Raw genomic sequence first — 20,221 nt, 5'->3', positions numbered from 1 at the left:
CTCACCATCACGTTGGTGTTTTTATTGTACCTATCTGCAAGAGAGTCTCCTCCATGCTGTTGGTTGCAGTGACCATGGCAACAGAAGCTCCGAGAGGGTCAGTGTCTGGAAAATGGACGGCCTCGGGGACGGGCCTGCGTTCACTAAGACCCAGTGGAGCAGAGAGCAACTCGAACTCCTCCTCACCCGTCAGACGCTCTGCATCGTCTACATCCAACATGTCCCAGTCTTCTGCAGGACAAATGTGTATTTAGACACACTGATCAAAACACACAGTTTGTAGTGGCTGCTAATAATTCTAACAAACTTTACATGCATTTTCTGTGTTTTTAATACACTGGCTGCATTATGGTTTTGATTTTTATAGGTATATTTTGCATGTGGACACTTTTAGTACCTTCATACACACTGTCTTGCTTTCCCAGAAGGTCTGGTGCTTGACCTTTATACCTGAAAAACAGAGATTAGTAAAAAAAAAAATGTCAGATTCATGTGAATTCAGCAATGTCAACGCATGCATGCAAACTCTTATTCTCACCTCTCAGGCAGTGGACCTTTGATCTTGCTCTTCATGTTAAGGTATTTCTCTCTGCAGCTGCCACAGAGCAGATAATAGGGATTTCCACTTCCACACTCTCCTCCGAACCAGCCGTCAACATAAGAGCCATTGCTGCGGTACCCCTGGCGATTGGCACTGCGACCGCATCCCGGATGACTCTTCTTCATGTGTTGGTTGAAACTGGACACGCTGACCCCGCACAGCTCACACACGACCGCCTCATCACGGTCCTCTGACTCACACACATGCTAACACAAAAGCAAACACGACAAAACCACACAACTGCGGTCAGATGGGAGAGCAAGTTGCGTATATGTGAAGAATTGAAATTAATGAAAGTCAATGGAACATGGATCAGGACTCAAGCATCCCAGAATGCATTTGCAGCTTCTGTACTGTGCTGGCAAAACATGCACCAGTGTTAGTGAGAGTGAGAGAGCTGCTGTGCTTTAGCAGATGTTTGTCTGTGTCCAATATGAGGATGCGAGTGAGCAGACAATATGCAAGTACAATATTTGTGTTCTTGAACGAATGTGTAGGTGTGAGTTTGTGTGGACAGCCGTGCAGGGGTTAAAGGTGAGTAGTAAAGCAGCGGCAGCCCCAGACTGCTGTCACACACACCCATGTTGGCCAGTCCAATACCTCCGGGATCCACATTCCCAGAATGTCGGAATCGGATGCAAGCTCCTGGGTGAACATGGCCTCCATGGCTTCCTGATCCAAATCGAGCTCCAACTCTTCATCCAAATTGAAGTCGTACAGCGCCCCGAGAGGCCCAGGCTCCTGCTGCAGTCCAGAACCTTCTCGACGGGCTTGGGTTCGATGAGCCTGTACTGAGCGGTACAATCCAGCTACACAACAAAACACAACGTTAGTGTGGAGTTTGTATTCGGTTTTTTTTTTTTTTTTGTCATGATTCTTCTAAATTGAATTGGTTTGTCTGTGTACAGGTTGTGATGGCCGACTTGCTGACCGACAAGTCAGTGAAGGTGACAAGTTTAACTACTTTTCACTTTTTTCCTTCATTATAAAATTAAAAATGTATAAATTGTCTTTCTGTCTAAACCAGGGATAGGCAACTCCAGTCTTGTCCTGCAGACTTCACCTCCATCAAACAACTGAAAAACTAACCTGTGTCTTTACCATTGCTTGAAAAGTACAAGAATGTGTGTGTATTAGGGATGGAACTAAACTCTGCAGGACAGTGGCCCTCCAGAACCGAAGCAGACTAACCTTGATCTTAAAAAGTTTGGGACATTAATAATTTTTTTTAAGGTCTTGAAGTCTCTTATGCTCACCAAGACTGCATAAAAGTGAAACATTATTAAAATGTAAAATAACTGATATCTGTTTTAATATATTTCAAAATGAATTTCTTTTGATGACAAAGCTGAATTTTCAGCAGCCTTTACTCCAGTCTTCAGTGTCACATGATCCTTCAGAAATCATTCAAATATGCATTTATTTGATGCTCAAGAAACATTTCTCTTATTTAAAACAGCATACTCCTTAATATTTTAGCACGTACTGATTATTCAATTAATAGATGTTGCTCAGGGTAATATGAACCTAAAAGCCTAGTTATACAGTACTTCATTGAAAGCGATTTATTGACTAGTTCAGATAAGCCACTGACTAGTTGATTTAGAAAAGGTAACATTGGAGATTCCTAGAGTTTACCTGCACGAGCTAGTAAAGTACGTGCGGCCAGGTCAAAGCGGTGCTTCCTGCTGGCTGCAGAGCGTCCTCTGGGAGTAGGGCCGGCAGAGGAAGAGCCCAAATCTTGATCAAGACCTTCAGGACTAGAGAGAGAGAGAAGTAACAGAATGATAAATGGTCAACAAAAATTAAGCTACACACTGTTTTCTTACACTCATGCAACAAAAAGTATGTCATGCCATACATTCTGTAGGTAGTATACCTCTCACTGAATCCCTCCTCCATCTCTGCAGCATCAGCGTTGGGGATGTCACCCGGTGAGCGCAGATAGCTCCTCTCTGTGCTCTTTCCCCCTCCTGCCGCACCAGAGAAGGGGTCTGAAGCTTCATCAGAGTCTGCCGTGCCTGGGTGATCGATCATCCACATCGCAAGCACAGTGATGTTCTGAGCATCTGCCTCACCACGTGCACCTACGGACCAGCACAGAACATACTCTGAATATCAGAAATGATAACATGGATAAAAGCTGAAATTCTGAATTTGGACAAAACATATCTATGAGAGTGAATGTGTGTCTACCTGTTGCTTCCAAAGCTTTCATGATCTGTCTGAGCGAGAAACCCATTTCCAACAGCGGAACTGCGATGGCAGGAGGAGGTGGAGATGTGGAAAGACGACTGCTGGGGTCTGATAATGCTTGGAGCAAATAAACAAAACGCAGTCAGTTATTTAATACAGGACTATGTATAAATGGATATAGCATCATGTACAGAGATCTGAAAGACAGCCTTTCTAATGAAATACATTTTTTCCATTAAAAATTATCATTATCCTAATTTGAGTGAAATGTTCAATCTTTTTATATTATTTTACTTTTTTCATTTTACTTCATTATCTACCTGTACTAATTATCATTGTTTACTGTACTTCTACATTTATTTAACAATTTTTACAGATGTGACAAATGTGCAATGCAAATGGAGAGTTAGGGGTAGGTTCAACGGTACTTTCATTGTGTTTTCATTTATTTTCTTAATTTTTTTCTGTTCTTGTTATTTGTTATGATGAAAAAAAGAGGATACTTCTGGTGTATTTACATATTTCACACTTGTATGTATATTGCCAATATATATATCCCAGAAAAGTATACACGTATATATTAGTGCTGTCAAACGATTAATCGCATGCAAAATAAAAGTTTTTGTTTACATAATATACGTATTTGTACTTAATCACAATTAATCTGACACACACACACACACACACACACACATATATATATATATATATATATAGTGTAACACTTAAATAATACATTTTATAATATTTCTTATGTGTTATAAGACTTTTGGACCACATTTTATTAATTAAGAACCAAACATTTTATGCATTTGTACCGGTCCTGCTGGTGGTCCTGGCAGGCTGGGACTCAGGCGAGGTGAGGCTCTGTCTCCGGCCGTGCTCGTCTGACGGTGAGGTGGGGAGTGATGACACGGGAGGGGTCTGAGCTCTTCGTGCTGGAAGAAGGGTGGTTGTCGGGTAGCTGGAGAACATCTGTCTGCTCAGACATGCACATGCAGACCAATCATGACACAGACTGAAAGTTTAATTGTTCACACACTCTCAAAGAGAAAAAGTGTGTGTGTGTACCTGAGCAGGCTGAGAGGCATTACTCCAGGTGATTCAGAAGCGGGTGCTGTCTCGGCGTCTGTGACAGGTGTGGTGGCTGTGGTAACGGGTGTGGTCGCTGTGGTGGTGTCCTCCAGGGAGGAGCTCATAAAGGAGGTGCTGCTGGAGGCTGAAGGGGAGGTGGTGACTGGAGTTTGAAACTGTTGGTCTCCCTCTAACTCCTCACACTCTGTGTCCACTAAAAACAGACACATTCACATATTTTACAAGGCTCTTGAAAATGAGAGTGTGAAAAAAATGCTACTATTTTGCCATGAAAAAAATAAAATAAAATCATAGCTTGCAACAGATGAAGCAAGATGAAAATTCCTTGTCTTAAAGAAAACTTCTTGACCCATTGGACCAAAATGTAAAATTTCTAATAATGTTGAATGGATCTTCAGTCAAATGAAGTGACTTTACATTACATATACACCCCAATATTTCTTTAAATGGTTATTAATTAAATACATTTTCAGTGGCTGAAATTGAGATGCATTCAATTGAGTAGAGATTTTTTTTCTTTTTTTTATCTTAAGGAGTTTAAACAGCTTTCAACAGAGTTCTGGCAAATTCTGAATTTATCAAGATTTCATTGGTGTCATATCTTATAAGCAAAATTTAGTACAGTCTAAGACTATATACACTACCAGTATAAAGTTTGGGGTCATGCTTTTTTTTATTTATTTACACATTTATACAGAAAGGATGCATTAAATCAGTCTAAAGTGTCAGATGTTGCAAAAACAATTAAATTAAATGCTGTTTTTTTGTTTAGTTTTTTACTCTCGAATCAGCATATTAGAATGATTTCTGATGGATCATGTGACACTAAAGACTAAAGTAATGGCTGCTGAAAAATCAGCTTTACCAACAAATTACATTTAAAATTATAATAGATACAACAGTTATTTTAAATTGTAATAATATTTTACAATATTACTTTACCATATTACCATATCAAATACATGCAGCCATTGCGAGAAAGACACTTCTTCCAAAAAATCTATTGTATAGATACAGTCAGTTTATGTGTATCAGGTTTGTTTTATGTTTTCTGATATACCTGTCTTGGGTCTCTGGCCTTCCTGTTCTTCAAGTAGGCTATTGACCACCAGTTTGTAGATCACAGCTTGTGCCCGCTCTAGGTCTGCCAGCCCAAGCGCCCTTTTTATGGGCGACCTCATCACTGCCCGTTTCACCATGTGTCGCATCAGAAACTGCAGAGCCGATCGCAGCTCCGCCTCCTCCTGACACACGCTCACCCCAGGGCTGGCACAATCTGCGTTATGGCCACTGTCAGGTGTGACTTTGGGGATCAGCAGCAGCTCGGCGTATTTGCTACAACTCAAGAGTACACTTAGGGTCTTCATCGCTCCCAGATACAGATATGACAGCTGCACCGCATGCACCTCCATCTGCGCAGCCGCCTCCTGCGAGCGCGTCCCCACCATCTCCTGTAGCCTGCGCCGTCCCTCCGCTGGAGTCTGCTGCGTGGCATCCTGCGTGTAGGCAGCCAGTTCGCTCTCGGAGCGGGAGTTGGGTGGCGCATGAGCTCGAACCTCGTCCAAGCTGTGAGATACGCGCAGATCACCCGCCCCCTCTTTCGGTTTGGTGCGTGACTCGTTCTCTCGTTCATCCTGGGGTTCGTGGCGGTGTCTCCGCTCGTGCCGCCGACCAGAGGCGGATTTGAAGCCATCGTCCTGTAGGCTGGCGAGGGCGGTGAGGTCCAGCAGCAGAGCCGCAGTGAGTCCGCGGAAACGTGAAACATCGAAGGGTAGAGGCTCGATCGGCTCCAAGTTGTACAATGGCGTGTCACTGGGCGACCAAAAAGTGGGGAAGCTTCAATGAAAACGAGTGACAAACCAAACAGAGAGAGAAAGAGACAGAGAGAGAAAGTGAGGGAGCAGGGAGGAGGGCCAGGGAACATGCAACATCATGGAGCTAATGCAAAGGAAGGAGTCAATGAAATGATTAGGGAGGGAGAAATATGGATAAAGAGAGCAAGGAGAGCCCTGGGGAGCAGGAACGAGGTAAAAGCCTCAATTTCACATTCATATAAACCACTCAAACAGATACCCATCTCTCACCTGATGGTAATCTCCGCCTCATCCCACTGCACCTTAGCTGATGTGCTCCCCTCCTTCACCACCCCCAGCAGAGTGGCATGTCTCCCTGTCTGCTTGTGCACACACCGTCCCCCCATCCTTAACCCACCATCTACTCCCCCGATCACAGCTAACACCGGCCACACCTGGTGGCACAGCGTCCGCAGGTGTGTCTCCGACAGCTCGGCTGCCGCGTGCCGTCCGCTTCTCCCTCTCTCCTCCTCTCGCTCTTCCTCCTTCTCATCCTGCTCCTCTCTGCTCTGTGCCGAGCGGCTCTTGCGCAGTCTGGTGGCCCCTGCTGGAGGAGCTCCTTCTCGCAGGCAGCCCCTGATCTGCTGGAGGCGCTGGAGGATGCTGCGGTTGATAGTTGGAGTCCAGCGCTCCGATCGGTGTAAGATCCGGAACAGCTGGGTAGTGGCTTCCGCAAGGACAGTGGCCACAGGGCTGCAAATTGGGTCACCAGACAACAGGTCACGTGGTGTGCCCCTCATCTGCATTTCACAGATTTTTACCTGCAGGGTAGAGGTGGGTGACATACTGGTTAGACCAATATAGAAAACAGTAGAAAGTTCTCAATCTGGATGCATTTTTGTTGATATCGTTGTTATGGCAGTGCTATATGACTTTCCACAGCAAAAGACATCATTTTTTAGTTCTGAATGAGACTTTGCAGTCTGAAGTGACTATTATATAAGACAAAATATAAGCAAGAAAACATGTTTCTGTTAAGCTTTACAAGCAAAATCTAAAATCCTATGTGAACAGTGATTTGTTTAAAAAACACAGCTCTTATGAACTGCTATTTTGATTTTAAAGGAATCATTAAAAAAAAAAAAAATCTCTAGATTCTGACTAATTTTATAAATCATGGGTATGTAAACATTGAACCAAAATTTGATCTAGTATATGTGTGCACTGTTTTAGATGCATATCTGTATGTATATGTGTGTATTTCTTTCTCTTTTTTTATTTCCTTTTTTTTATTTTTATGTACATCTTGAGTATAATTGTATACAAAGACTGTTGATATTTTTCTAATCCTCCTGGGGGGGTTCTTAGGGTGGGGGGTGGGGGTGGCTAAGGAAAAAGTGCAGACATTGTTTTTTTCTTTTATGACTGCTTGTTTTTCATTTTGTCTGTATAATATATTAAAAAATATATATATATATATATATATATATATATATATATATATATATATATATATATATATATATCATAAACTTATTAATAAATGTGTTGTTTAATTGAAATAAAGCTTAAATAAACAAAAAAAAATAATATTTAATGAAAGACCTAACATTGAAATGTTACCTTGGTATAAAAATTAATTTAGGCTGAAGCAATAAAACTCAATCTGAAATAAAAAAGAATAGAATTTTAATATTTTTAATAAATAAAAAAGGTAAATTACATGTATACTTAAAAAATAATACAATTAAAATTAAATTAAAAAGTAAAATATTAAGCTTTATAAATTGTATTGAAAAAATTATGCACATTCATACATTTGTTTCATAGCAATATGTATGACCATTCAAATTAAAAAAAGCATCATAATTTGGTTATTGACCCAAAAGCTTTATGAATGTGATATAATTTTGAGTTTATGTTGCCCACCTCTAGGGTGGCGCAATAAGAGTGTAGTTCATCAGCATTATTTTAGATAAACAGAAGATCACAGAGTTTAAATCAACATCAGCACTTGTGCGTCTTACCTTCTCCCCAGGGTTGCTGCTGTAGAACATGACACAAGGGTAGAGCTCTGCAGCATCGACATCCTCAAATGCCAGTTTGGGTTCCTGCCACATGGTTCAGCACATATGATGAAAGAGAGTTGAAATGAGAATGTCGATGAAAGAGGATGTGTATTCCAGCTCAGCTATTGATATGCAAGTAAGTAACATGGCTGAATATTTGTTTTTGTAAGTGGGCTGCACCGCACCTCTCCGTTCTTTCCAAAACACACAGTCCTGGCCTCCATGTCCAGCACACAGGTGATGTAGTCTCCTTGTGTGTAGCTGGACAGCGTGAGGGTCTGCTCTCCGTTATGGTACAGGTTGCCACTGTAAGCGCGGTAGAGCCACATGTCGGCTGTTGTGCGGTGGTTGAAATCATGCACAGGCCAGCGTGACACACCAACACACGTTCCCTCATTTCCACGATTCTCCTTCACGATATAGAACTGAAAACAAATAATACACGCTTTCATACTCACACATACTTTTTACTGTAGTTTTGACCCCCAAACTTCTGAATGTTAGTGTAAAATAAAGTGTGCAGAACCTTCCACTGGTAACAGCCAGAGGAAATGCCAGTGGAGGCCAGGCCGTAACCTTTGCCTCCACTGCCATGCGTCAATCCCTGTCCGCTTTCCACCACACAGCACTGTGCCTTCTCAGGGTCAAAGGTTACTTCCTGGATAGGCAAATTTTCTTCTTCCTCCTCTGATTCACCCTAAAACAATAAGATGGCATTTATCGGCATCTCAGAAAAGTGAATGTTGAGTATTAGTGAACTTTAAAGCGTTCCAACCTCTCACTCTTGACTGACTGATTCTCCCTCACCTGTAGTTTGAGTTCCTGCTCTCTCTCTTTCAGCTGGATGGTGTGTTTGGCTTGAGCAACAGGTGCCTCCCACATACAGTCTGAGAGCAGCGCCAACAACCTCTCCACCACCTACCACACAAAGACAAGCTAACTTAACTCTGCAACAGATGTTACATGAAAAAGAGCACAACAGAGGTGTGTGGATTTAGACCTGGGTCATCTGATGGTCCTCCACGCTGCTCTCACAGGCGGGAAGCACAGCTTCCAAAACATGCAGAGCTAACAGCCGCGTTCTCAAATTACCAACCAAAGGTATGCCTAAAAAATACACAAATTTAACTAGTCTAAAAACTAGCACACAGACAAGATGACATTGTTTGGACGCTGCGGTGTTACCTGAACAGCATTTCTGAGCAGCAATGTTGAGAAGGACTTCAGTCCATTTAGGAGAGGCCATCTTGGACTGGATGGCTTTGGAAGAGACGACTCGCCGCAGAAACACCAAGAAGTCTCCGAGGTGCAGCTCTGCTGTGTGTCTCTTACGTAACAATGCTACACAAAAATAAAAGCAATATATATATATAAAAAAAAACACACGCAATTAAGTAAATTAGTGAGCATGTTGCTGTTGTCTTGCAATTGTCTTACCCCGGAAATCTTTTTTCTGAGCATCTGCGCAGTCGTCAGTCTTCTCCTGCAGTTCTGTACTTGCACTGAGTGTGCTTCCAGCAGCCTGAGCCAGCAGGGTCTTCAGCTGACTGCACAGAAGATCCAGCAGAGCCTGGACCACCTTAGGACCCAACCTGTCTGCATATGTCCTGATAGAAGGATAGGAAAGAGGAAAAGTTAATTAATCTGTCTTCATTCGCTCCTGCTAAGAGAAGTATTAACAGTATAATGTTACCAAACAAACCTAATTAGCTACTGATAAATTAAACTACTGTTCAGATTTGTGGGGTTTATAAACCAAGTAGGTTTCTAAAAGTAGTCTCTTATGTTCACCATGAATGCATTTATTTGTTCATTTATTTGCTATCACTTCTGATTAATTCAATGCATCCTTTCTGAATAAAAGTGTTCATTACCTTAAAACAATCTTGACCCGAAACCCTTGAACGGTAATGTAAACAAGGTGCCAAAATGATACAGTGGGTCTTAAGAACTTGCTAAATAATTTTAAACATCCAGCATTTGAGGTCAGTTCTGATCGGCTATGAAAAACCAGGTGTTAGCAAAGAGAACGGTGTTGTACCCGGTGCTGATGGCTAGTATCTGTAGCAGTCTGGTGCTGGCCACTTTGAGGGCAGTGCTGAGCTGGGAGCCTGCAGGCTTGTGCAGGAGCTGCAGTGTCTGTCCAAGCAGGGTTTCCGTTCCACAAAGCTGAGAGAGAACGTCCAAGAGACCGCTGGAGATAGCTAACGATACATCAACGGGCTGGTATCGCACACTTAGAGCGAAGACTGTGACCAACAGCAGCCTCTGCTGGGCATCTGTAAACACGCACAGCATTGAGAAAATATGTTCAGTAGAATATATGCTACATAAATGAATATATGAAATGTGTGCTCAAATACAATACCTATGTGGTGCTTGTTAGCTTGCAGGGCTTTCTCTAATGTGACTGACAGCTGCTGATAAATCTTATGAACAGCTGTCTGAATGTCCATCTGTAAACTTTTCTTGGCTGCTCTGATTCCATCCTACAAGGAAAAACAAAGGACATGCAGAGCATAGTATGAATAATAACATTCAAAATGATTTATCATACATTCAGACAAACGTTATGGGTCTTTACAGCTATTTTCTCAATCAGGCTTAATGCACACATTCCTGCCTAATTTAGCACATATTAAGTCAGCATGGCCTAAAAACATATTCAAACATGTATCTTCTTCAGAACCTCTAATGATTAGATGGAACAGTTACCTGGTAATGGTGCAGTTGGACACTCTCCCCATTTGGCCCCCCATTGCAAACAGCACCGAGGCCAAAACACCCTGACAAAAACTGCAGTCTGACTGATGTTAGCAGAGAGGAAGTGTGAAAACTGAGGCCTGTGCGTCCAGCTCCACCTCCAGAGCCTGCCTGACTGCTTTTCTCCTCCATCCCCGAAATCAGCACCACAATCTGGTGGAGGGCCTCCAGACGCAACTATATAAATAAACATAACACAATCATAAAAGCACAAGATAAACAAACAAAAGCCTGTGGGTGGAAGTGAAGACAGGCATCTGACGAATAAAGCCAAAACGTCAGAATGCACCTCTGCTCGGCTCTGCTGCTGCTCCATGGCTATAATAATGGCCTGTGGGCTCGTTGACACGCTCTCTTCTGGTTCCTTAAACGCAGGGGTGTTCCCAACATCGCCACTGAGGAAGTTCACGATGTTCTCGATGAGTGCATGGAGCCTGAGCGAACTGTTCAGATCTAGGTCGGACTCCTCGTAGGACTGTGGAGAGCTGTACAAACACTCTTGAGCCGAGCGTCCCCCAAACCAGTCCGCAGAGGAGTCTGGAGAGCTGTACAGAAAGCCTTGAAAACACGAACAGAATTTGTAATAATGGCCCAATAATAGAGTATAATTTAATATTTTAAGAAACACACATTCCACCGTAAATCTGTGTGCCATGTACATTTATGCTTAATAAAGTATTGCATTGTTTCTCTTGTGTGGCTTATACCAAAAAGAAATTGTTTTCTGTGAAGAGAGCTATTTGTTTGAAGTGCTCCAAAACAGATAACCTCAGGTCAGTCAAAGCACAACCTCCTTTTCATGTCAGACTTAGAGCTCTAACCCGAAGCAGACACATTTGATTTTTTCCTACATTACTCCACTAATAAATGAAACCAATGAAGCAGATTTAGACAACTGAGTGTTCTGGAAGTGTTGTGACTGCCTTATTCTGGTAAGAAGCCAGAGTTCATTCAGAAACAGTCTCACAGCAATAGAGCGGATGCTGAATCCTAGTTCTGAACAACTTTGTTCCTGAAGAGTTTAGTTCCTAACCTGCTCTAACCCATGATAATACACCCATTTTAACCCATTTTCAACATCTCAAAGACCTTTATTACCTGGTTTAAGTGTGTTTTACATGAGTTTTACTTAAGTTTTACATCTCAACACCTCAATGGATCACATCAAATATATTAAAATTATTTAAAAACTATTTATTAGAAGCTGAAAACATCAAAATATTTTAAGACAAAGCCTCGAAAATGGAGGCTAAATCCCACTTGCTGTTTATTGTTCCACCTAAAGAACTCTAATATTTCTAGCTGTTAACACAGCATACAGATAACCAAATAAAAGCATTAGCATCTTAAATAGCATCCTATAATCTACTGCTCAAATATATCCTCCTGCATATTTATTTTAACCCCCCTTTTTATAATAAAGGCCACCAGATCTGATGACAGATTTCTGGCACAACACTTTTGGATTTACAGGTGAAATGTACAGAACATGTGAACAGGAAAGACAGGTATTTGAGTTCTCCCATAAACTTTTCTGTACAGTTGTGTGCAGGTCTGGACATGCATAAGGATAAGGAATAAGGAATAAGTTTTATGCGAGTACTACTTTATAACAGAAATTTGCTGCGGCACATTTTGTCCTTGGGGAATAAATTTGGCAATGCATGAAGAGGCTATAAAGACGCCGGCAGGAATCCATTGTCATCTTATTTCATGGATCCATTTAGTCACGTAGAAAAAAAATAGACCACACACACAGAGCTGTCAGAGACATGTGTACACAGACAGACGGCGTAAATACACAGATTACAAGAGTAGTACAGTATGTCCCATTGCTACAGTCTCAGTGTGATAAAGGCGGGGACTTTACCTCTTTTTTTAGGAGTGAAAGCTAAATCCAGATCCACATTCCTCCTCACATTCTGAAACAAGTCACACCGAGAAGTTACATAACTGCAGTTATAAATCAAGTTAAAGCAGATAAGGCAGTGTGTCACACATCTCACCAGTGAGTATCCCTCCTCATCAGACTCTGGCTGGGAGAGATCAGACTCACTCCTGGATTTTGTGAGTCTGTAGTTGGGACTGCTCTGGATGGACCGACTCTCTGCCAACAGGCTCTCACTCCTACACACAAAATTAAAATGGCAGATAATAAAAGTTACATGTGAGCGGACATAACATAATCATGCCATTAAAATGTGACCTAAATATAAATGAATACCACTAATGAAGATTGTTTTTTATTTGATTTATTGCATGCATCACAGTAGCCGCTGCTTTTAATTGCGACTGGGTCAGCTTATAAAGGTTCTTCTAAATTAGAGCAGCACAACTTGCAACTGCTTAATATGAAATCTAGAAAAGCAGGAGCAGACTGGAAAGGTGAATGAGTTCAGTGAGATAAGGGTTATGATTCAAGAGTTTAAAGTCATGCTTACACGTTTAATCAGCTGAATGTACTTTTTAACAATGATGCTACTCGCCTCGTCATGAACCCGCCTCCATCCTGGTTGACCCCGGCTGTCAGGGGCTGCTGATTGATGTGCTGAGCGAGCGGCGTGCTGACGGCCAGCAGGAGCATGGCACAGCGGTGGATGACTGTATTGCATGTGGTGGTGTAAAGATCCTGGCCCTCCTGAGGGGTCGTGCTGCTCCTGCGCTCCTGACCAGCCTGAGCCGGCTCTTCCGGTACGCTCATGCTTCCGGTCTGATCTCGCTCCCTTCCTCGTGCTGCCTCCCGAGCTGATAGGAAACATTGAAAGATTTCTGTGTCCGCCAAGACATAAGACACAGAGCGGCCAGGTTAGGGAAGCAGCCAAGAAGCATGACGTTGTTAAAAAGTGATTACGGCTGGATGTTACACAATGCCATGTGTGACCACTGTATAATAACTATGGTTAACAAAGTTATTTATTAGTATACACTAGCATTCAAAAGTAAGTACGATAAAAAAAAAGAAAAAAAAAGAAGAATATATTTATTCAGAAAGGATGCATTAAACTAACGACTTTTACATTTACAAATAAAACAAAAGATGTATATTTAAAATAAATGGTGTTCTTTTAACTTTCTATTCCTTTTTTTTATTTGCAGTTATATTTCACAATATTACTGTTTTTAGTGTTGATCAAATAAATGTAGGACAGTAAGAACCTCACTGAGCTCAAACCTTTGAATGGTAGTGTATGTTGTGTGGCGTGTTCTAGCACAATGCAATTCACACTACATCAAACCAATTATTAAATATATCTTTAAAATAATATAGTGACATTAAAATGTTGTCATCATTTACACACCCTCATGTCATTCCAAACCTACAGTATATGATCTTATGTATTTGTATTTTTTTTGGAGATTGACAGCCATGTAAAAATTCTTCCTTTTATTCCACTAAATATCTCATATAGTTTTGGAATAATATGATGGTGAATAATTCCAGAATGTTAATTTTTAGGTAATAACTAAGAATCTCAAACATGAAAAGAAAAATATGAAAAATGCACCAGATGTGTGCGAATGTGTGACTCAATGCCACTCAAAGCATCAGCCAACATCAGCACATACACACACACACACATATATGCCCTTCACAAATGTGTCAGAACTCACTTCCTGCGGTCATGACCTCTTGCTCTCTTTCCTCCTCCTCATCTTCCTGCTCCTGATGACCCTCTTCTCTTTCTCGCTCTCTATCTCTCTCCTCCAGCTCAGCCTCCTCGTCTATAGTTCGGGTGAAAGAGTGTTCCTGTGGGTCCATCTCCACAGAGTCCACGTTATCAGAGATCTGAAGAGGAGAAATGGCTTTATAGATTTCTTATATATTTCTAGTACCTAAAAAGGAATAATTAACTTTTTTTTTTAAGTATATTTTATTGTTCTTAATTTTTCTTCAAAGATCCTACAAAGTTTCAAACTGTTATATTGATAATACAAAATATATATATATATATATATATATATATATATATATATATATATATATATATATATATATATATAAAAAGACATACTCTTCGTTCTCGTGATGACGAACGGGTCTGGATGAGCTCCATGTTTTTGCAAGCCAAGAGGCGATTCCGCACTTTATACACACTGCGATACACCTCTGCCAAGAGTTTACATGGCTGATATCTGTCAGAAGAAATGGGTAAGACATTCCTTAGTGGTGTCCACAGTGTAATGTTCTCTGAAATTCTGTCAAATATAATGCCATACCTCCCTTCTCCACACGCCTGTCCCAGCAGCCCTGTGTGTTTCAGCAGGACAGCAAGTACAAAGCGCGACACTGTGTCTAACAGAGCTTCATTAGGCAAAGATGCACTGTCCCAATCTACACAAACACACACAAGACTAAATTAACATGTAATGCCATCAAAGATTACAAGTTGTAGTAATGCTAATGGCAAAATTATTTCCGCTTTTATATTTTTTTATACACTTTATATAAAAGTCCAATAACTCCATAGTTGCCAGCTGTAACATAACAGAGGATATGAATGTTCATTTTCATTGAACTGTAAATTCAAGTCAGTAATTATGAAAAAGTCCTGTGCCATATGACAGGGATCTAAGGTAAAATATGACAGAAATCCTACATTCAGAAACTGCTTTCAGAAACACAAAGGGGATTAGTTCCCTTCCAGAATAAAACTTTCTTGATAATTTACTCACACCCATGTCATCCAAGATATTCATGCCTTTCTTTCTTCAGTTGAAAAGAAATTAAGGTTTTTGAGGAATGCATTCCATTTTTCTCCATATAGTAGACTTCAATTGGTTCTACATGATTCCAGCCGAGAAATAAGGGTCTTGTCTAGCGAAACAATTGGTCATTTTCTAAAACAAATAAAAATGTATATACTTTTTAACCACAAAAGCTCGCCTTGCACTAGCTTGACTTCATGCATTACGTATTCATGCGTGATGTAGGCGGGAGTACCAACCTAATGTGACCCAAAGCAAACGTGCAAAGAAAGTTAAACACCCTTTACAAAAAAAAAAAAAGGTTGAAAAATTAGCCCTACCCTACCTATTTGAAACGGAGTACAGAGGACGAGGAACTAACATGAGCGCATCGCAGAGCTAGAGCAGGACAAGCATTTGTGATCAAAAGTATATCGACTTATTTTTTCTAGAAAATGACAGATCGTTTTTACTTGATAAGACCCTTATTCCTCGGTTAGGGTTGTGTAAAGCCCTTCGAAGTTGCACTGAAAATGCAATTTGGATCTTCCACCCCTTGATCCCCACTGAAGTCCATTGTATGGAGAAAAATCCGGGAATGTTTTCCTCAAAAACCTAAATTTCTTTTCGACTGAAGAAAGAAAGACATGAACATCTTGGATGACATGGGGGTGAGTAAAATCAAGACATTTTTACTCTGGATGTGATCTAATTCTTTTAGTTGTTTTTAGTAGATTTTTTGTTGTTTTTGATTGCTTCCACTGTCTTCATCTGTAAGTCGCTTTGGATAAAAGCGTCTGCTAAATGAATAAATGTAAATGTAATTCTTTAAAAGAAGTGACAAATGACACAAAGGAGCAACAAGACAAGTGTTATGTAGTGAGATTTTGGACCAGTGAGATTTCACTGTGGATGGGTCTAACCATCGCAACAGAAATAAGAACCATTCTAAAGTCTGCATAGGTTAATGTGTGACTTCTTGGATTATGCACGCGCTTAGGTAAAGCTAATCACCATTTATAATACTCCTTACATAATCCTCAAAATATGTTCTGTTTTTGTATCCTACCTTTGCTGATGGCATAATCCTGCATGTTTGTCCACAAGCTGTGTGTGGGCTCTTTAGTTGATCCAAGGGCCAAATCAACCAGCACACTCATGTCAGCATGCAACTGACAGTCAAAAGGTCTTTGCTCCTCATTTCCACACAGAGCCACCTCCAGCAGAGAGCTGATACACACATCTGGAACACACATACCATTTCATAACTATTCACAACATTTTCTACTTCTGTACTTCAATACATTTCAAAACAAAACAAAACAGGACATTTAATGATAAAAGGAACTGCAATGTGTGTGCATACCAAACTGGGGTATATCAGTCTCTAAGCCATTACTAAAAAGCGGTGTTTTGAGCCAATGGGTAGTGTGCTGTTCCTCTGGTGAGAGTGGGGCTCCCTGCAGCATTCCTCCGAGACAACGTCCCACCAGCAGCGCTGCAGTACGCTCCAGATCCACCAACCAAACCCAGCACTGTGCCATTCCTGAAACACATACTGGATCAACCAGATCTGGAGTGCCTACATGAAGAAGGATAAGGGAAAACAATCAGATTATAGGATGTGGGAGTGAAGGGAAAGAATTCAAATGAAAAGTAATAATTTACGACTAAATTCTCAACCTAAGCTTATTGCTTAAATTTTCTGAAGTTTAACTGAATGAGAGATGAGTGGTTTTTGAGTGTTGAGCAGCTCTTAAACCGGAGGAAGGGGCATGGGGCACGCAAGATTGGTTACAATGATTTTCTTTAAAAGATCAAACTCTGTCAAGTTTATTAAAATGCTAAAACACAAGATCTGTAACATGTTCAATTATATTTTTATATTACAGAATTGTTTTTACAGGGGTGCATATACATTTTTCAGTCTGGTTCTCATAAGTCTAGGCTATCCCATGCCATTTCAAACTGAAAGCATTACTGAACCTAGAAATTTTGTTTGGTCCTCACACTGCATATAGCGTGACCCATTAAATATAACTATAAAAGACTGATTAATAGTGGTTATAATATTATTGCACTTTATTCATTTAGTTTTTCTTATATAATAAACTAATAATGTGTGATAATATTATTTAAAATAAAAGGTAGGTCTAGTATTAAATACACATACAATTATTTTATAGTAAACTTAAAAATAAAATGTTAATATTTACTACTACTTTCTTTGTTTGCCTCTTAGCTTTATCTAATCGCTTTATCTATTCCCCAGTTGTAAGTCGCTTTTGATAAAAGTAATAAAAGCCCTTTCATCACTTTCATTCTTAAAATCAGCAGGCTTTTATTTTGGCGGGTTGCCAGCAAGTAAGTATACGCGCTTCCAGTGATTAAAGTGTCAGTGAATGAATGTCACAGTTTTGCATTGTATTTTGAAAATGGCATGGGATAGCCTAGATTTATGCTTTCAGTTAGAAAAGAAATATCATACAGTATAATTTGTCAATCTAAAATGGTAATTGTGCATTAACAGCTGTCAACCATAACGGTGCACAAATGCGCTGTCAGAACTTATATAGCGCTTTTTTATTTTAGTTGTGCATGGGGACCTGCGGACACTTATGTGCACCCCTGCATATATACACACACATATACTCATAACCAGTAAAATCTATATACATACATATACTGTATGTGTGTGTGTGTGTGTATGCATTGTAAATTTAAACTTAAATTTGTTATTTATCATATGATGGTGAAAGTCTGACCATGTAGTGGCCACTGCAGCTCCTGTTCCTCCAGAGGTGTGGCGGCAGGCAGAAGTCTGTTGAGACGATCCAGAGGGGGAAGCAGGTCTAAGAGGTAGCTGAGCAGCGGCCGCGCCACCCAGACAGGCAACAACAGCAAAGACGTCACAATCTGACACAGCATACTGCCGGCTGCAGACATGTAGATCACATCTACCACAAACAAGCACAGGGAAAAATTAGCAGGTCCATTAACATTTAGAAAATAAATGAGTTTATCTCAAATGTGTGTGTACATTGATATACCTCGCAGCTTCTCACGCACACTGCCATTTCCAGAGCTTTCTCTCAGAAGAGTTGCAGAGCGATTATAGATATCTGTGGCATGTGGCAATAATAACTGCAGGTGTTTGTGGAGGAGTGCCACACTACTGGAGCCCTGAAAAACACAGATTAACATATGGAAGAAAATCAGCCCACTCAGACCCAATAAAATACTGTGTGTGGATTTGTATATGTACTCGGATGTGTATGTACCTCTGTAACACAGTTGATATGGCAATAAGCTAGTAGTTGCTTCTGTAAAGAACAGAGCAGTTCATGGAGGTGAGCTGGTTGGCTGCTATCAGATGAAGATGTTCCCTGTAAGATCTTATCACTGTTCTTCTCCAGCTCTCCAAACGCCTGATCCTGTTTGGTTAACAAACATGCAGACAGGAAAACAGGTTGAGACGATAATCAGAAGTCTATATCAGAGGCTGCATTTACACTGTAGGTGTAATGCACAGATATAAATAAGGTGACCCATATCCAATTTATCCTCTTGAATCGGTTTACATTTATCTAAAATACTGTTTACATTTTTACCTGACCAAGATGCACCGGGCTGATAAGAGCACTAGTGGAACCGCGCTGAATAAAACATCATTTGAATGCCCTTGACATTCACAACAGCAAATATACAGAGGTAAAATATATGTACAGCGAAATAATGGCAAAAAAAACATATTTCTTTTGTGATGTCTTTGTAGGTTGTAGGTTTTGTAGGTCTTATGAGGCGATTAGTTTAATGCACTAGAGTAAAACTGATATGAATCAGTCGGACAAATGTTTTATTGTATGAATCAGCAGTCACTGAATCAACATCCGAGTCACTTACTACACTGCATGTTATTGTTACATTTAATGACGAGAGTCTCGAAATGAAGCAAGCACTTGTTGCAGTCTAAAAGTCTGTGAAACTTTATTATTACTGACTTAATGTTTATATGGCAACATGACAATTTTACCTAAGTGTGTAAATCAAGATAAAGATAAAACAAAGCTGGCTGACAGCGCAAATCTGCAGAACTGACCGTATAAAAGCCCAGGTTCCTGAGTAGAGTTTTCATGAGGATCTCTGCCAAGTGTGTGTCAGGATGTGTATCAGAATGAGTGCCAGAAACATGTGTAGAGTCCGAGGGTAGAGCGGGAGGCTCAGAGGCGTCTGGAGGACAGCTGTACCCCAGCAGAGATGCCACATGGGTGTGATCCTGCAGACTAGTGAGGATTATGTCCAGCTGCATCCTCTGTGACAGAAAACACACACACACACACACACACACACAGAGATATGACTGAAAGATGCTTTTGTAAGTTGACTTAAATTGTGTGCTCCTTACAAACAGACACAAACTCATACCTGTCCTTTGGAGAGGCTCTCCCAGCGGTCTGGTCCTTGAGGAAGTAGCGAGTGCAGTAGCTCCATTCTCTCTCTCAGAGGAGGCAGCAGCATCGTCGCTCCCACGGACAGAGTCTCGATGACAGCCTACAAAATGCAAACAATGATCAGAGAGAAATACAGGCCACAGTGAACCATCACAGCAACAAATATGTGGAGAACGCAAGCAAACACAGACCTCCTGGATTTCATCTGGAACTGACGCATCCATCAGTCTGAAAAGCAGATTACGGAGAGGCCGCGCTTGCCGTCCCAAGATACTGGTGGCCACGCCCCCCGCCAGCGCGAGAGCCAGGTGATTGGACAAGAGCCGTAGACAGAGTTTCAAGAAGTTATGATGCTCCCTGTAGGCCCAAAAACTATTTTACTCCCTCCATGGTACAAGAATGCACAGGCTTAATATTTAATAACCTTCAGGACGGTTTAGAAAATCAATTGAAACTTGATCTCAAAGTAAACAACATTATCAGCAGCATTAATTCTCCAGTGATATTTAATGTATTTAAAAAAACAAAAACAAGCTTCACTCATCTATAGACCTTAGTCAGGTTAGA

The 20,221-nt window shown here is 40.8% G+C and overlaps 1 protein-coding gene across 6 annotated transcripts in view; it reads right to left on the bottom strand.

The window, feature by feature from the left end:
* Nucleotides 1–20,221, bottom strand: part of LOC113052303 (probable E3 ubiquitin-protein ligase HERC1) — a 43,741-nt gene that overhangs the window by 13,503 nt on the left and 10,017 nt on the right. For 2 of the 6 annotated variants that reach the window (XM_026216740.1, XM_026216746.1), the window contains exons 12-47: nt 19,846–20,011; nt 19,629–19,754; nt 19,303–19,515; nt 18,485–18,637; nt 18,254–18,386; nt 17,969–18,160; nt 16,570–16,785; nt 16,273–16,446; nt 14,736–14,850; nt 14,531–14,651; nt 14,130–14,304; nt 13,004–13,286; nt 12,524–12,644; nt 12,388–12,439; nt 10,807–11,075; nt 10,470–10,694; nt 10,123–10,243; nt 9,796–10,033; nt 9,192–9,361; nt 8,940–9,095; nt 8,755–8,861; nt 8,562–8,672; nt 8,281–8,451; nt 7,940–8,179; nt 7,713–7,796; nt 5,977–6,506; nt 4,953–5,728; nt 3,869–4,085; nt 3,616–3,776; nt 2,798–2,914; nt 2,481–2,688; nt 2,240–2,361; nt 1,181–1,410; nt 539–807; nt 398–450; nt 31–231 (exon numbers count right to left, since the gene is read on the bottom strand). In XM_026216740.1, the coding sequence (XP_026072525.1) occupies nt 31–231; nt 398–450; nt 539–807; nt 1,181–1,410; nt 2,240–2,361; nt 2,481–2,688; nt 2,798–2,914; nt 3,616–3,776; nt 3,869–4,085; nt 4,953–5,728; nt 5,977–6,506; nt 7,713–7,796; nt 7,940–8,179; nt 8,281–8,451; nt 8,562–8,672; nt 8,755–8,861; nt 8,940–9,095; nt 9,192–9,361; nt 9,796–10,033; nt 10,123–10,243; nt 10,470–10,694; nt 10,807–11,075; nt 12,388–12,439; nt 12,524–12,644; nt 13,004–13,286; nt 14,130–14,304; nt 14,531–14,651; nt 14,736–14,850; nt 16,273–16,446; nt 16,570–16,785; nt 17,969–18,160; nt 18,254–18,386; nt 18,485–18,637; nt 19,303–19,515; nt 19,629–19,754; nt 19,846–20,011 (7,016 nt within the window). The remainder of the gene's footprint in view (nt 1–30; nt 232–397; nt 451–538; nt 808–1,180; nt 1,411–2,239; nt 2,362–2,480; nt 2,689–2,797; nt 2,915–3,615; nt 3,777–3,868; nt 4,086–4,952; nt 5,729–5,976; nt 6,507–7,712; nt 7,797–7,939; nt 8,180–8,280; nt 8,452–8,561; nt 8,673–8,754; nt 8,862–8,939; nt 9,096–9,191; nt 9,362–9,795; nt 10,034–10,122; nt 10,244–10,469; nt 10,695–10,806; nt 11,076–12,387; nt 12,440–12,523; nt 12,645–13,003; nt 13,287–14,129; nt 14,305–14,530; nt 14,652–14,735; nt 14,851–16,272; nt 16,447–16,569; nt 16,786–17,968; nt 18,161–18,253; nt 18,387–18,484; nt 18,638–19,302; nt 19,516–19,628; nt 19,755–19,845; nt 20,012–20,221) is intronic. The other 4 variants (XM_026216741.1, XM_026216744.1, XM_026216743.1 and 1 more) reach the window with 4 other exon arrangements.

This window comes from Carassius auratus, chromosome 32 (assembly GCF_003368295.1).
Source record: "Carassius auratus strain Wakin chromosome 32, ASM336829v1, whole genome shotgun sequence".
In the NCBI taxonomy this organism is placed as follows: Eukaryota; Metazoa; Chordata; class Actinopteri; order Cypriniformes; family Cyprinidae; genus Carassius; species Carassius auratus.
Note: the sequence above shows the minus strand (reverse complement) of the source record. Positions and strands in the feature narration are given on the sequence as shown.